At 40.3% G+C, this 19,321-nt stretch overlaps 1 protein-coding gene across 1 annotated transcript in view; it reads right to left on the minus strand.

The window, feature by feature from the left end:
* LOC128667164 (zinc finger protein 665) overlaps positions 1 to 19,321 on the minus strand; it is a 66,299-nt gene that overhangs the window by 34,184 nt on the left and 12,794 nt on the right. The window contains exons 2-3 of the mRNA XM_053722097.1: positions 11,685 to 11,871; positions 10,617 to 10,772 (exon numbers count right to left, since the gene is read on the minus strand). Coding sequence (XP_053578072.1) covers positions 10,617 to 10,772; positions 11,685 to 11,765 — 237 coding nt within the window. The 5' untranslated portion in view covers positions 11,766 to 11,871. The remainder of the gene's footprint in view (positions 1 to 10,616; positions 10,773 to 11,684; positions 11,872 to 19,321) is intronic.

A 19,321-nucleotide genomic window follows, 5' to 3' on the forward strand; every position in this document is an offset into this window, starting at 1 on the left:
TCTGACGTCACTCACACTGTACAATACAGGGTCTGATGTCACTCACACTGTACAATACAGGGTCTGATCTCTCTCACACAGTACAATACAGGGTCTGACGTCACTCACACAGTACAATACAGGGTCTGACGTCACTCACACTGTACAATACAGGGTCTGACGTCACTCACACTGTACAATACAGGGTCTGATGTCACTCACACTGTACAACACAGGGTCTGATCTCTCTCACACTGTACAATACAGGGTCTGACGTCTCTCACACTGTACAATACAGGATCTGATCTCTCTCACACTGTACAATACAGGGTCTGACGTCACTCACACTGTACAATACAGGGTCTGATCTCCCCTCACACTGTACAATACAGGGTCTGATCTCTCTCACACTGTACAATACAAGGTCTGACGTCACTCACACTGTACAATACAGGATCTGACGTCACTCACACTGTACAATACAGGATCTGATCTCTCTCACACTGTACAATACAGGGTCTGATCTCCCTCACACTGTACAATACAGAGTCTGATCACCCCTCACACTATACAATACAGGATCTGATCTCCCTCACACTGTACAATACAGGGTCTGTTCTCCCTCACACTGTACAATACAGGGTCTGATCTCCCTCACACTGTACAATACAGAGTCTGATCTCTCTCACACTGTACAATACAGGGTCTGATCTCCCTCACACTGTACAATACAGAGTCTGATCTCCTCTCACATTGTACAATACAGGGTCTGATGTCACTCACACTGTACAATACAGGGTCTGATGTCACTCACACTGTACAATACAGGGTCTGATGTCACTCACACTGTACAATACAGGGTCTGATGTCACTCACACTACAATACAGGGTCTGATCTCTCACACTGTACAATACAGGGTCTGATCTCTCACACTGTACAATACAGGGTCTGACGTCACTCACACAGTACAATACAGGGTCTGATGTCACTCACACTACAATACAGGGTCTGATCTCTCACACTGTACAATACAGGGTCTGATCTCTCACACTGTACAATACAGGGTCTGATGTCACTCACACTGTACAATACAGGGTCTGATGTCACTCACACTACAATACAGGGTCTGATCTCTCTCACTGTACAATACAGGGTCTGATCTCTCACACTATACAATACAGGGTCTGATCTCCCTCACACTGTACAATACAGGGTCTGATCTCTCTCACACTGTACAATACAGGGTCTGATCTCCTCCCACACTGTGCAATACAGGGTCTGATCTCTCTCACACTGTACAATACAGGGTCTGATCTCTCTCACACTGTACAATACAGGGTCTGATCTCCTCTCACACTGTACAATACAGGGTCTGATCTCTCTCACACTGTACAATACAGGGTCTGATCTCCCTCACACTGTACAATACAGGGTCTGATCTCCCTTACACTGTACAATACAGAGTCTGACTTACCTCACACTGTACAATACAGGGTCTGATCTCCCTCACACTGTACAATACAGGATCTGATCTCTCTCACACTGTACAATACAGGGTCTGATCTCTCTCACACTGTACAATACAGGGTCTGATCTCTCTCACACTGTACAATACAGGGTCTGATCTCCTCTCACACTGTACAATACAGGGTCTGATCTCTCTCACACTGTACAATACAGAGTCTGATCTCTCTCACACTGTACAATACAGAGTCTGACCTCCCTCACACTGTACAATACAGAGTCTGACCTCCCTCACACTGTACAATACAGGGTCTGATCTCTCTCACACTGTACAATACAGGGTCTGATCTCTCTCACACTGTACAATACAGGGTCTGATCTCCTCTCACACTGTACAATACAGGGTCTGATCTCTCTCACACTGTACAATACAGAGTCTGATCTCTCTCACACTGTACAATACAGAGTCTGATCTCCCTCACACTGTACAATACAGAGTCTGACCTCCCTCACACTGTACAATACAGGATCTGATCTCTCTCACACTGTACAATACAGGGTCTGATCTCCCTCACACTGTACAATACAGGGTCTGATCTCCCTCACACTGTACAATACAGGGTCTGATCTCCCCTCACACTGTACAATACAGAGTCTGATCTCTCTCACACTGTACAATACAGAGTCTGATCTCTCTCACACTGTACAATACAGGATCTGATCTCTCTCACACTGTACAATACAGAGTCTGATCTCCCTCACACTGTACAATACAGGGTCTGATCTCCCTCACACTGTACAATACAGGGTCTGATCTCTCTCAAACTATACAATACAGGGTCTGATCTCCCTCACACTGTACAATACAGAGTCTGATCTCTCTCACACTGTACAATACAGAGTCTGATCTCTCTCACACTGTACAATACAGAGTCTGACCTCCCTCACACTGTACAATACAGGATCTGATCTCTCTCACACTGTACAATACAGGATCTGATCTCTCTCACACTGTACAATACAGGGTCTGATCTACCTCACACTGTACAATACAGAGTCTGACCTCCCTCACACTGTACAATACAGGATCTGATCTCTCTCACACTGTACAATACATAGTTTGATCTCTCTCACACTGTACAATACATAGTCTGATCTCTCTCACACTGTACAATACAGAGTCTGACCTCCCTCACACTGTACAATACAGGATCTGATCTCTCTCACACTGTACAATACAGGGTCTGATCTCTCTCACACTGTACAATACATAGTCTGATCTCTCTCACACTGTACAATACAGAGTCTGATCTCTCTCAAACTATACAATACAGGGTCTGATCTCTCTCACACTGTACAATACAGAGTCTGACCTCCCTCACACTGTACAATACAGGGTCTGATCTCCCTCACACTGTACAATACAGAGTCTGATCTCCCTCACACTGTACAATACAGGGTCTGATGTCACTCACACTGTACAATACAGGGTCTGATCTCCCTCACACTGTACAATACAGGGTCTGATGTCACTCACGCTGTACAATACAGGGTCTGATCTCCCCTCACGCTGTACAATACAGGGTCTGATCTCCCTCACACTGTACAATACAGGGTCTGATCTCCCTCACACTATACAATACAGGATCTGATCTCCCTCACACTGTACAATACAGGGTCTGTTCTCCCTCACACTGTACAATACAGGGTCTGATCTCCCTCACACTGTACAATACAGAGTCTGATCTCTCTCACACTGTACAATACAGGGTCTGATCTCCCTCACACTGTACAATACAGGGTCTGATCTCTCTCACACTGTACAATACAGGGTCTGATTCTACCACACACTGTACAATACAGGGTCTGATCTCCCTCACACTGTACAATACAGAGTCTGATCTCCTCTCACATTGTACAATACAGGGTCTGATGTCACTCACACTGTACAATACAGGGTCTGATGTCACTCACACTGTACAATACAGGGTCTGATGTCACTCACACTGTACAATACAGGGTCTGATGTCACTCACACTGTACAATACAGGGTCTGATCTCTCACACTGTACAATACAGGGTCTGATCTCCCTCACACTGTACAATACAGGGTCTGATGTCACTCACACTACAATACAGGGTCTGATGTCACTCACACTGTACAATACAGGGTCTGATCTCTCACATTGTACAATACAGGGTCTGATCTCTCACACTGTACAATACAGGGTCTGACGTCACTCACACAGTACAATACAGGGTCTGATGTCACTCACACTACAATACAGGGTCTGATCTCTCACACTGTACAATACAGGGTCTGATCTCTCACACTGTACAATACAGGGTCTGATGTCACTCACACTGTACAATACAGGGTCTGATGTCACTCACACTACAATACAGGGTCTGATCTCTCACACTGTACAATACAGGGTCTGATCTCTCACACTGTACAATACAGGGTCTGACGTCACTCACACTGTACAATACAGGGTCTGACGTCACTCACACTGTACAATACAGGGTCTGACGTCACTCACACTGTACAATACAGGGTCTGACGTCACTCACACTGTACAATACAGGGTCTGATGTCACTCACACTGTACAATACAGGGTCTGATCTCTCTCACACTGTACAATACAGGGTCTGATCTCCTCTCACACTGTACAATACAGAGTCTGATCTCCTCTCACACTGTACAATACAGGGTCTGATCTCCTCTCACACTGTACAATACAGAGTCTGATCTCTCTCACACTGTACAATACAGGGTCTGATCTCTCTCAAACTATACAATACAGGGTCTGATCTCTCTCACACTGTACAATACAGGGTCTGATCTCCTCTCACACTGTACAATACAGGGTCTGACGTCTCTCACACTGTACAATACAGGGTCTGACGTCACTCACACAGTACAATACAGGGTCTGACGTCACTCACACTGTACAATACAGGGTCTGACGTCACTCACACTGTACAATACAGGGTCTGACGTCACTCACACTGTACAATACAGGGTCTGATGTCACTCACACTGTACAATACAGGGTCTGATCTCTCTCACACAGTACAATACAGGGTCTGACGTCACTCACACAGTACAATACAGGGTCTGACGTCACTCACACTGTACAATACAGGGTCTGACGTCACTCACACTGTACAATACAGGATCTGATGTCACTCACACTGTACAACACAGGGTCTGATCTCTCTCACACTGTACAATACAGGGTCTGACGTCTCTCACACTGTACAATACAGGATCTGATCTCTCTCACACTGTACAATACAGGGTCTGATCTCCCCTCACACTGTACAATACAGGGTCTGATCTCTCTCACACTGTACAATACAAGGTCTGACGTCACTCACACTGTACAATACAGGATCTGACGTCACTCACACTGTACAATACAGGATCTGATCTCTCTCACACTGTACAATACAGGGTCTGATCTCCCTCACACTGTACAATACAGGGTCTGATCTCCCTCACACTGTACAATACAGAGTCTGATCACCCCTCACACTATACAATACAGGATCTGATCTCCCTCACACTGTACAATACAGGGTCTGTTCTCCCTCACACTGTACAATACAGGGTCTGATCTCCCTCACACTGTACAATACAGAGTCTGATCTCTCTCACACTGTACAATACAGGGTCTGATCTCCCTCACACTGTACAATACAGAGTCTGATCTCCTCTCACATTGTACAATACAGGGTCTGATGTCACTCACACTGTACAATACAGAGTCTGATCTCTCTCACACTGTACAATACAGGGTCTGATCTCCCTCACACTGTACAATACAGGGTCTGATCTCTCTCACACTGTACAATACAGGGTCTGATTCTACCACACACTGTACAATACAGGGTCTGATCTCCCTCACACTGTACAATACAGAGTCTGATCTCCTCTCACATTGTACAATACAGGGTCTGATGTCACTCACACTGTACAATACAGGGTCTGATGTCACTCACACTGTACAATACAGGGTCTGATGTCACTCACACTGTACAATACAGGGTCTGATGTCACTCACACTGTACAATACAGGGTCTGATCTCTCACACTGTACAATACAGGGTCTGATCTCCCTCACACTGTACAATACAGGGTCTGATGTCACTCACACTACAATACAGGGTCTGATGTCACTCACACTGTACAATACAGGGTCTGATCTCTCACACTGTACAATACAGGGTCTGATCTCTCACACTGTACAATACAGGGTCTGACGTCACTCACACAGTACAATACAGGGTCTGATGTCACTCACACTACAATACAGGGTCTGATCTCTCACACTGTACAATACAGGGTCTGATCTCTCACACTGTACAATACAGGGTCTGATGTCACTCACACTGTACAATACAGGGTCTGATGTCACTCACACTACAATACAGGGTCTGATCTCTCACACTGTACAATACAGGGTCTGATCTCTCACACTGTACAATACAGGGTCTGACGTCACTCACACTGTACAATACAGGGTCTGACGTCACTCACACTGTACAATACAGGGTCTGACGTCACTCACACTGTACAATACAGGGTCTGACGTCACTCACACTGTACAATACAGGGTCTGATGTCACTCACACTGTACAATACAGGGTCTGATCTCTCTCACACTGTACAATACAGGGTCTGATCTCCTCTCACACTGTACAATACAGAGTCTGATCTCCTCTCACACTGTACAATACAGGGTCTGATCTCCTCTCACACTTTACAATACAGTGTCTGATCTCTCTCACTCTGTACAATACAGGGTCTGATCTCTCTCAAACTATACAATACAGGGTCTGATCTCTCTCACACTGTACAATACAGGGTCTGATCTCCTCTCACACTGTACAATACAGGGTCTGACGTCTCTCACACTGTACAATACAGGGTCTGACGTCACTCACACAGTACAATACAGGGTCTGACGTCACTCACACTGTACAATACAGGGTCTGACGTCACTCACACTGTACAATACAGGGTCTGACGTCACTCACACTGTACAATACAGGGTCTGATGTCACTCACACTGTACAATACAGGGTCTGATCTCTCTCACACAGTACAATACAGGGTCTGACGTCACTCACACAGTACAATACAGGGTCTGACGTCACTCACACTGTACAATACAGGGTCTGACGTCACTCACACTGTACAATACAGGATCTGATGTCACTCACACTGTACAACACAGGGTCTGATCTCTCTCACACTGTACAATACAGGGTCTGACGTCTCTCACACTGTACAATACAGGATCTGATCTCTCTCACACTGTACAATACAGGGTCTGATCTCCCCTCACACTGTACAATACAGGGTCTGATCTCTCTCACACTGTACAATACAAGGTCTGACGTCACTCACACTGTACAATACAGGATCTGACGTCACTCACACTGTACAATACAGGATCTGATCTCTCTCACACTGTACAATACAGGGTCTGATCTCCCTCACACTGTACAATACAGGGTCTGATCTCCCTCACACTGTACAATACAGAGTCTGATCACCCCTCACACTATACAATACAGGATCTGATCTCCCTCACACTGTACAATACAGGGTCTGTTCTCCCTCACACTGTACAATACAGGGTCTGATCTCCCTCACACTGTACAATACAGAGTCTGATCTCTCTCACACTGTACAATACAGGGTCTGATCTCCCTCACACTGTACAATACAGAGTCTGATCTCCTCTCACATTGTACAATACAGGGTCTGATGTCACTCACACTGTACAATACAGGGTCTGATGTCACTCACACTGTACAATACAGGGTCTGATGTCACTCACACTGTACAATACAGGGTCTGATCTCTCACACTGTACAATACAGGGTCTGATGTCACTCACACTACAATACAGGGTCTGATCTCTCACACTGTACAATACAGGGTCTGATCTCTCACACTGTACAATACAGGGTCTGACGTCACTCACACAGTACAATACAGGGTCTGATGTCACTCACACTACAATACAGGGTCTGATCTCTCACACTGTACAATACAGGGTCTGATCTCTCACACTGTACAATACAGGGTCTGATGTCACTCACACTGTACAATACAGGGTCTGATGTCACTCACACTACAATACAGGGTCTGATCTCTCACACTGTACAATACAGGGTCTGATCTCTCACACTGTACAATACAGGGTCTGACGTCACTCACACTGTACAATACAGGGTCTGACGTCACTCACACTGTACAATACAGGGTCTGACGTCACTCACACTGTACAATACAGGGTCTGACGTCACTCACACTGTACAATACAGGGTCTGACGTCACTCACACTGTACAATACAGGGTCTGATGTCACTCACACTGTACAATACAGGGTCTGATCTCTCTCACACTGTACTATACAGGGTCTGATCTCCTCTCACACTGTACAATACAGAGTCTGATCTCCTCTCACACTGTACAATACAGGGTCTGATCTCCTCTCACACTGTACAATACAGAGTCTGATCTCTCTCACACTGTACAATACAGGGTCTGATCTCTCTCAAACTATACAATACAGGGTCTGATCTCTCTCACACTGTACAATACAGGGTCTGATCTCCTCTCACACTGTACAATACAGGGTCTGACGTCTCTCACACTGTACAATACAGGGTCTGACGTCACTCACACAGTACAATACAGGGTCTGACGTCACTCACACTGTACAATACAGGGTCTGACGTCACTCACACTGTACAATACAGGGTCTGACGTCACTCACACTGTACAATACAGGGTCTGATGTCACTCACACTGTACAATACAGGGTCTGATCTCTCTCACACAGTACAATACAGGGTCTGACGTCACTCACACAGTACAATACAGGGTCTGACGTCACTCACACTGTACAATACAGGGTCTGACGTCACTCACACTGTACAATACAGGGTCTGATGTCACTCACACTGTACAACACAGGGTCTGATCTCACTCACACTGTACAATACAGGGTCTGACGTCTCTCACACTGTACAATACAGGATCTGATCTCTCTCACACTGTACAATACAGGGTCTGACGTCACTCACACTGTACAATACAGGGTCTGATCTCCCCTCACACTGTACAATACAGGGTCTGATCTCTCTCACACTGTACAATACAATGTCTGACGTCACTCACACTGTACAATACAGGATCTGACGTCACTCACACTGTACAATACAGGATCTGATCTCTCTCACACTGTACAATACAGGGTCTGACGTCACTCACACTGTACAATACAGGATCTGATCTCTCTCACACTGTACAATACAGGGTCTGATGTCACTCACACTGTACAATACAGGGTCTGACGTCACTCACACTGTACAATACAGAGTCTGATCTCTCTCACACTGTACAATACAGGGTCTGACCTCCCTCACACTGTACAATACAGGATCTGATCTCCCTCACACTGTACAATACAGGATCTGATCTCTCTCACACTGTACAATACAGGGTCTGATCTCTCTCACACTGTACAATACAGGGTCTGATCTCCCTCACACTGTACAATACAGGGTCTGATCTCTCTCACACTGTACAATACAGGGTCTGATCTCTCTCACACTGTACAATACAGGGTCTGATGTCACTCACACTGTACAACACAGGGTCTGATCTCTCTCACACTGTACAATACAGGGTCTGACGTCTCTCACACTGTACAATACAGGGTCTGATGTCACTCACACTGTACAATACAGGGTCTGACGTTACTCACACAGTAGAAATAATGATTTGTTCCAGCCACCAATAGTTAAAAAACCTTTATTTCTTCATATGGGGTCTTTAGACAAACATACAACGTTTCAGACCTGCTATAGGTCCTTAGTCATGTATACTGAACATACACTGATTCATCATTTAAATACTTTACACCTGGTCAATTGTTCACCTGTTGTCATGTGACTACTCATTATTGTATTACTGCCATCTTGTGGCCATCTAACATATATATTCCTATTGTAAAAAAGCATTCTGAATAGTCACATTGAAAAGGTTTAAGTATCAAACAATGTTAATAGATAAAATCATATGTACAAAATTAAAATAGAAGAAATATTACACACAATATGCAGATATGCCGATACTATTTACTTGTTATTTAAATGTTAATTTGGACTCTTTCATTTTAGAGTTGATTTTATAAGTTTCAAAAAATTGCTGCTGGAGATTATGTGGATTACTGTCAATTTGAACACTGTAGGCCTGTTTTGAAAATAATTTTTTTCTTTTCTCTTTAGTATTTTTATATGTAAAGATAATTTTTAAACATTTCCCTCAAATTTACTCAGCCCATTAAAAGGGGTTATTGGAAAATTATTTTAAGTTAAAGACATGCAGGTATCATAATACTCAGCCCATTAGAAAGGGAAGATTTACCTATCTATAGAGATGTTTTTGGAAAGACAAATATTTAGTAAAACAGACTCCAATCGAATTCTTTATTCATACCCTTAGGTATTAGGCTTTCCAATTTGTATATCCAAAACATCTCTCTTGTTTTTAGTATATGTTCTCTATTACCCCCCCTTCTTGGTCTATCAATCTGTTCAATTATTTGGAATCTGAGCTGACTGATGTTATGACCCATAGAGAGGAAGTGAGAGGAAACAGGAGCCTCTTTGTTCTTGCATCTAATGTTAGACTTATGTTCTGTTATCCACTCCCTTACCTCTCTACAGGTCTCGCCCAAATAGATCAAACCACATGGACACTTGATCAAATAAATACAGTAACATGACCTGCAAGTAAGATATTTATTAATTTTGTATTTCCTACCATTTATGGGGTGAAAGAAATATTCGCCTTTAATCATTGAACTGCAGTTCAAACAGGGATAACATCCATCCCTCCTAGGGCCTATAGTCTTCTGTATGTTCAATCTGTTACTGCCTATATCTGAATGTACAAGGGTGTCTTTGATACTTCTATTTCTTCTATACGCTGTCATAAAATTTTCTTTAAACTCATTCACTTGAGGGTTACAGTCCCTTAGGACTCACACAGTACAATACAGGGAGATACAAGTATAGACTTATTCCTGCATCGGCTGGGATAAGGCTATAAGGTACGTTATTGGATCACACTGTACCTACCTCTCCAGTCAGAAGTTGGAGGATTTTGGAGACCTGGTCGAGCACCTTCTCTCGGGTCATTAGTCGGCTGTTTCTCTCTCTGGGCTGACTGGTTGACTTTTGGGGCTTGCAGAAGGCACTGGGGACGCTGCCGTCATTCTTCACTACAGCACAATCCTAATAACACCGAGACAGCACGGAAAATAAAGAGGCATTCAGGATAAAGGCAAATGGTAGCAAAACTATAATGGTAGCAAAACTATAATGGTAGCAAAACTATAATGGTAGCAAAACTATAAACTAGTAACAGCTAAAACTTTGTACTCAAAACTGCTCTCTCTCCCATCTAAAACAGAATATTTCAAAATGTGTTTCAGTGCTTTGTTGTTTTTTTCTTAAAATAAAAGCTCCTGTGCAGAATAAACCAACATTTCATTTATTGCTATTTTAGTGTTTAAAAAGGACACTAAACGCAAATTTTATCTTTCATGATTTAGATTTTTGTTCTCTTGGTATCTTTATTTGAAAAAAGCAGGAATGTAAGCTTAGGAGCTGGCCCATTTGATTGTGCGAGTTGCAAGACTAAACATTTCCTTTAAAAAAGTTCACACCCAACACTTTTGGTGATTTTAAAAGGGACATTAAACACTTTGAGATGGTAATATAAAATGATAAATTGTATATCTAAATAAAGTCTGCAATATACTGTCATTATTTATTTTGTCCCCTTTTCCTGTAATTCCAATCTGCAATTGTGAGCTTTTCAGTCCCTGTTAGAAAAGGAAGTGCAGAGCACTGTTCTATTCCACACAGCCATTGGCTGCACACTCTAGTGACCTATTTATAACTGTCTCTAATTGGCCACAGCAGAGAAGGTAACCTAAGTTACAACATGGCCGCTGCCATTGTTTTATAGACACTAAAAATTTACAATTACTTTGTCAAAAAACAGCTAAAGAAACTTTATAAAATACATCTACATGTTCTTCTCAGACTAATCTTTTCTTTATATGCATCATTCTATCTAGCATTTATTTAGTGTTTAATGTCCCTTTAAGAAAAGAACACATCTTCTCTAGAATGTCTCACCTCCCCAGTTAGAAGGCAGATGATTTCCAGAGTATGGTCCAAGATCTTCTCGGTTATCGGCTTCTTTTCTGTTTCCATCATTGCGAAGGTCCAAGGGTGTCTGTAAAACGTTCAGGGGGTTCTCAGGGCTTAGAAGATAATTTCAGCTTGGGATAAATAAGTCCGGGAACCTCATAGCAATTTCTTTCTGTGAGAATGAGAACGAGATGCATCACTGTGTCTGGCACATCAAAATATAGATGGGGGAATGTTCCTTTTAAATACAAACGCCTTAAAGGGACACTAAACCCAAATTTTTTTCTTTTATGATTCAGAGCAGCAATTTTAAACAACTTTCTAATTTACTCCTATTATCAATTTTTCTTCGTTCTTTTGCTATCTTTATTTAGAAAGCAGGAATGTAAAGCTTAGGAGCCAACCCATTTTTTTATTCAGAACATGGGTTACGCTTACCTATTGGTGGCTAAATGCAACCACCAATAAGCAAGCGCTATCCAGGGTGCTGAACGAAAAACGGGCCCAGCTCCTAAGCATTACATTCCTAATTTTTAAATAAAGATAGCAAAAGAACGAAGAAAAATTGATAATACAAGTAAATTAGAAAGTTGCTTAAAATTGCTGCTCTGTCTGAATAAGGAAAGACAACATTTGGGTTTAGTGCCCCTTTAAGACTTAGGCTGATGTTCTAGAGATCAATGATTTAATGTAATACTTCTTCTTGATGGAAATATGGTAATGCTATTTAAAGGTCACCTTTTCAGATAAAACATACATTTTTAAACAATTTACTATCAAATTTGCTTTGTTCTTTAGGTATCCTTGGTTGTTGAAAAGTCAGCTTCAAAGTAGAAATAAAACTACAAGAAACTAGCAGACCTCATTGGGTGAGCCCGTGACAAGAGGCATATCTGTAGCCGTGTAGCCACCGATCAGCAGCTATCTCAAAAGAAGCACATTGCTGCTTCAAAGCTTACCTAGGTGTACTCCAGCTAAGAGAATAAAGCAAATTTGATAACAGTAATCGTAAAGTTGTTAAAACAGAAACAATTTTGCCATTTACTTCCATTAGCAAAAATGCTTCTAGTAAAATGTATTACTGTTTTTCAGTGGCATACGCACATATGCTGTGAGTTACCTGTGCGCCAGCATTCAAGCTCACAGAGGCGGTGGCGGTGGTGTGTATAGTGTCTGTGAAGACATCATTTGTAAAAGAAAAGACGTGATGGCACTACTAAATATCAATTAGGTGAGACTGGGCCTTAAATTGTCCAAAATCTGCCTTATATATAGTATAAATGGCCCCAAGGTGCTGTGTATACGCAAACACTTTTACCACTACAACTAAAAAGTATACACGTATAGCACTCACATACTAGTTAGATTAATGCAGGGTGGTGTATGGCTACAAGAAAAAATAAAACTTTATTAGATCATCTTCAAAAATGGGCGTTTTAAAATCAACTAGAGGTATTAGGGTTGATCACTTGTATAGTGTAAAAATACTTGGCAACTGAATAGGTCAATGTAATGATGGGGTATGTATGGTAGGGGCCTAGAGTGTGTAGCGCAGGAATGATTTAGGGTTTAATAAATAATTCCCCTAAACCGGTATCAGTGCTTGGTGCAAACCGTATCGATATAAATATTTCAACGTATTTAGATTCCCCTTTGTAGGGGCTATTATGGTTCTGAAATAATTCTATCGGTTTGAATGATACACTGACTTTGTATTCTCCTTTATGGAGTATTATAGCTCAGAGATTTATAATACAAACAGTATCAGTGTGGGGGATACAGCATATGTAATTACCCCTTTATGAGGTTAGCAGAAACCTAGTGTGATTGCTAAATACCACCACTATCGATTCAAGTATATAGCGTGTTTATATTGTCCTTTACACAAATTCATTAGAACTTGAAAAAATAGTAGCTGGTTGGAGTAAATATAATTGTATATATACACAAGGTCACCAAAGCTATTATACTTTTATGATCTGCTTTGTATTCTCCTTTGGAGTATTGTGGCTCAGAGATTTATGGCACAATCAGTATCTGTATGGGTGATAAAACATATGTGAGTTCCCCTTTAAAAGGTTGGCAGAAAGTACCCCCTAACCTAGTGTGCTTGCTAGATACAAACACTGTTGATTGGAGTATATAGCGTATTAATATTGTCCTTTACACAAATTATTCAGTACTTGAAAAACTAATTGAATTAAATAAAATTGTATATATACAAGGAGCTCTTCTGTGTTCTGTTTTGCAATTAGGGATTATGTTACGTTTGTGAAAATTATGGCTACTGTGGTTGGTAAGAGAATATCTGCTAGACTGTTCAATATAATTAGCTAGATTGCCCACACCTATTACTGCTACCGATAATTCTATCCGAATATATAAGTTTAGTACATTGTACTGTTATAAGTTACTAAATAGCAAGCTTCATGTACAATAGTTACAATGTTATTTGAATTGTATATCCGTTGGGAATTGTTCACTAAGTATATGCGAGATTGCTATATCCCAGGGCGTATGTTTTACTATCCGATTTAGAGTTATTAAAGGGCTCAATATTTTATACCCTGGATATATTACACACGGCTCTGTGTGTTCTCTATTACACTTGTCCGAACGCAAATACTTTAATACTCTAAAGTTATACTCCTCGACTATTTGTTTAAATTGCAGCAAATATTATTAACTCCAAAATTAAATTAGTATATAAAAGTCGTATTACTCTTAGGATGCACCACTCAGTATATGTATAAGTACATTTTAACCAAAGCTGCACGCCCTCCGGTCTGTGCCCGTTATAATAAAAATAAAGCCCCAAGCAAAGTGACCTAACTAATCTGAGTATACAATAATTGTCAGCTCAGATATCGTGTTTTAACCCTAATAGGCTACTAGAAAGTTAAAATCTAAGGGTCCCATCTGCCCTTTCCCCCGACATGTTTTGCCGGCTTCTTCGAAGGCGGGGCACCACGGCATCGGCAGATTTTTGTGGCCTATAGCCATGCCAATTTTCTGTGACCTGGCGAATCGGATCACTTATTTATCTAGTGCCTCGTAGCACTTGTGATCCCCGTATGTTTGTATTGATAATCGGTATTTACAGGAGTAATCAATATTAACAAAGTATTTGATAATCTTGATATCCAAATGTGCATTAGTTGGAATACATTTATATATGTTATTATCATTTCTTCGACTATCGGACAGCATTATTTAATTTATATCTGAGTATCTATTCTGAGTATTGGTCCAATCTTGCTGTTGTACTATATCGAATATATCCTAGAGTTGGCCCTTCCGTTTTAAGCAAAAACTGCGTTATTAATATGCGGTTAATATAATCTCTATATGGGCACATCTATATGCTCATGATTGCACAAAATCAAATAAGTTAAAAAGGTATGGTGGAGATTACCAGTTAACCTTTATTCGAAATGCCTTATTATAGGAGTCCAACTCTAAAAACTATATTATCACTAGTTTTAGCATCTTGATTAAATAGTAGGACCATTTTATTTTTATATCTGTATTCCAATACATTTAGTTAGTATGTTTTAGATGTTATTCATTCTCGGTTCTCAGAACTAATTCCTCTACCTGTTTTTTGTATATGATTCTTGTTGCAAATTATGTTATTTGGCCTGTGAATCGAACATCACTATACAATTGTGCTTATGTATCTATTGTAAGTATTTGTCATTTTCCACAGCAGGTGTCTCTTGAAGTGTACCCTACTGTTTTTTTAGATGATATACATTATAAATGTAACTTAACATGATCTCTATATAAGTACAAATATATGCTCACAATTACATGAAATATTGGTGATATACCAGTGTGGTTAAAGTAATTGCAATAATTGCACAGAGAAGGGGAAGTTCTAAAATGTGCTAAATGATTGTGTGATCATATCATATTTAATAGTGACCCCATGAGTATAGATGGGAATTATCCAACCTTATTATTCTTGATGAGTGCAAAAATTCTAAGGATTTGTCATCCTATGAATATTATCTAAAGGGGACCTTTGTAGAGGTCCCTATTGTGACAATCAATTTCATATAAAAACATGATGTCATGAGTTGGAAGCCATATTTGTAGTCATAAGGCCAAATTAGAGGTATGTAAAAAAAGTTGTTGTTTTCATTCATGTCTTTTGGAAAGACAGAATTCATAAGGTAAATCCAACGGCTTTCTTTCTTCAGTAAAGTTTCTTTCACATTTCCACCTCTAATTCCCAAAGATATTTTTTTCTATACCAAAACAGTGAAATTCTGATGTTTTCCCATGATGGTAGGTTAAGAAACGGGCTGCCACGCTTGTGATATTTTAGTGATTTCTTAGGTCCCTTTCAGCATTTCTTACATTGCTGAGATGTTCAAGTATCCTAATGTGAAATTTTCTAGAGGTCATGACTATATAGTACAGATCACAGCTGCAAGTAATGGCATAAATGATACTTTCAGTGTTGCAGTTGATATGAGACTGAATTTTGTGTGTTTGGCCAAATCTGTCTGTTATGGATTTAACCGTGAACAAGTGTTTACAAATTGAACAGTTCCTACATTTAAAAGTTCCTAATGCTATAGGGTCACATCTGGTCTGTCTCTTAACAAAATGACTGGGGCTGAGTACGTCCCGTCTATAGCCTATTTGTATCTTTTCCCCAATGATGGTATTTAATTTTGGATCAGCTTGGAGGATATGGCGGTGTTTGTTCAGGATATGTATTGCATCTTGAGATTGTGGTGAGTATGTCAAGATCAACCGGGTAGTTTCATCTTTAATTTTTCTCTTTTTTTGTAAAAGATCATGTCTGTTAGTACGGTTAGCCCTTTGTCTTGCTTTTTTAATACTTCAGTTACTGTATCCTCTATGTTGTAGTCTTAGTTGTCATTCATCTGCTCGATATTCATATGATGTTATGTCTGAGCAGTTCCTCTTAATTCTTAAAAATTCTCCTATCGGTAGCGCTTTGATCGTATTGGGTGAATGTCCGCTAGTAGAGTGAAGGATACTACTAGTAACAGTCTTCTTTCTGAAGAGGTCTTTTTGAATTGCCCCTGATTCACCTTTAGATATTTTCAGATCCAGAAATGTGACTTCTTCAGTATTATACTCATATGTAAATTTTATATTTAGATCATTGTTGTTAAGTTTGTTCAGGAATTCGATCAGTGTGTTTGTTGATCCTTCCCATAAGAAAAACACATCATCTATATATCGGAGCCACAGGGGGATATGGTTGGTAAATAGTGCATGTTCCTCTGAGAAAACTAGAAAATTTTGCATTAGGATGCTTGAACATCTCAGCAATCTAAGAAATGCTGAAAGGGACCTAAGAAATCACAAAAATATAACAAGTGTGGCAGCTTATTTCTTAAAGGGACATTATACACTCATTTTTTCTTTGCATAAATGTTTTGTAAATTATCTATTTATATAGCCCATAAAGTTTGTTTTTTTTAAATGTATAGTTTTGCTTATTTTTAAATAACATTGCTCTGATTTTCAGACTCCTAACCAAGCCCCAAAGTTATCATCTCAAAAACAGTAGGGTACACTTCAAGAGACATCTGCTGTGGAAAATGACAAATACTTACAATAGATACATAAGCACAATTGTATAATGATTTTCAATTTACAGGCCAAATAACAATTTCCAACAAGAATCGTATACAAAAAACAGGTAGAGGAATTAGTTCTGAGAACCGAGAATGAATAACATCTAAAACATACTAACTAAATGTATTGGAATACAGATATAAAAATAAAATGGTCCCACTATTTAATCAAGATGCTAAAACTAGTGATAATATAGTTTTTAGAGTTGGACTCCGCATAATAAGGCATTTCGAATAAAGGTTAACTGGTAATCCCCACCATACCTTTAATTTATTTAATTTTGTGCAATCACGAGCATATAGATGTGCCCATATAGAGATTATATTAACCGTATATTAATAACGCACTTTTTGCTTAAAACGGAAGGGCCAACTCTAGGATATATTCTATATAGTACAACAGCAAGATAGGACCAATACTCACAATAGATACACAGATATAAATTAAATAATGCTGTCCGATAGTCGAAGAAATGATAACAACATATATAAATGTATTCCAACTAATGCATTTGGATAGCAAGATTATCAAATACTTAGTTAAAACGGATTACTCCTGTAAATACCGATTATCAATACATATGGGGATCACAAGTGCTACGAGGCACTGCACAAATAAGTGATCCGATTCGCCAGTTCACAAAAAATAGTCGTGGCTATAGGCCACTACAAGCCGCTGATTCTGCGGTGCCCCTCCTTCGAAAAAGCCGGAGAAGCCGGCGAAACATGTCACGGGAAAGGGCAGATGGGACCCTTAGATTTTTACTTTCTAGTAGCCTATTAGGGTTACAACACGATATCTGAGCTGACAATTATTGTATATTCAGATTAGTTAGGTCACTTTGCTTGGGGCTTTATTTTTGTTATAACGGGCACAGACCGGAGGTCGTGCAGCTTTGGTTAAAATTTACTTATCCATACACTGAAGTGGTGCATCTTAAAGGGACAGTCAACAGCAGAATTTTTGTTGTTTAAAAAGATAGATAATCCCTTTATTACCCATTCCCCAGTTTTGCAAAACCAACACTGTTATATTAATACACTTTTTACTTCTGTGACTAACTTGTATCTAAGCATCTTCTGACCGCCCCTAATCACATGACTTTTAGTTATTATCTATTGACTTGCATTTTAGCCAATTAGTGCAGTGTCTGCCACTAGCCACGGGCGTGATCACAATGCTATCTATATGGCCTACATGAGCTTGCTCTTCCCTGCTGTGAAAAGTAAATAAAATAGAGTCGGCCTTCAAGGGCTTAGAAATTATCATATGTGCCTTCCTTAGTTTGTTTCAACTAGAATACCAAGAGAACAAAGCAAAATTGTTGATAAGAGTAAATTAGAAAGTTGTTTAAAATTACATGCCCTATTTGAAAAATGAAAGTTTTTTTTGGACTTGACTGTCCCTTTAAGAGTGATACGACTTTTATATACTAATTTAATTTTAGAGTTAATAATATTTGCTGCAATTTAAACAAATAGTAGAAGAGATAGAAGCCCCTTTATTAATGTATACTGAATGTAACAAGCTATAACTTTAGAGTATTAAACTCATGAAAAGTATTTGCGTTGGGACAAGTGTAATAGAGAACACACAGAGCCGCGTGTACTATATCCAGGGTATAAAATATTGAGCCCTTTAGAGGGGCGGAGCTAGCCAGCCTAGGAGATGGCTGTCTCTTCTTAGAGCTCCTGAGCCCTTTCTGTTTGAGAACGTCTTTTGGCTACTGCCATACATTAAATAACAGTTAAAAATAGGAGAATATGTGAAGAGACTTAGAGCGGAACACACGGAGAGTATTCTCCTTCAAATCGCAAGTTGCTTTCTTTATTTTAAACGCGCATCAAGCGGTTGCGGCCTCCCTATAGACACCTACATTGCGCACTCAAGAGGTGCCTCATCGAGACCACCGGACTAGCGCATATCAGCTGCCTAACTGACCCTGAGTAATATGGTGGGAGAGAAAGCAGAGTACAACGAGGTGCTCCGTTATTCAA

This window comes from Bombina bombina, chromosome 7 (assembly GCF_027579735.1).
Source record: "Bombina bombina isolate aBomBom1 chromosome 7, aBomBom1.pri, whole genome shotgun sequence".
In the NCBI taxonomy this organism is placed as follows: domain Eukaryota; kingdom Metazoa; phylum Chordata; class Amphibia; order Anura; family Bombinatoridae; genus Bombina; species Bombina bombina.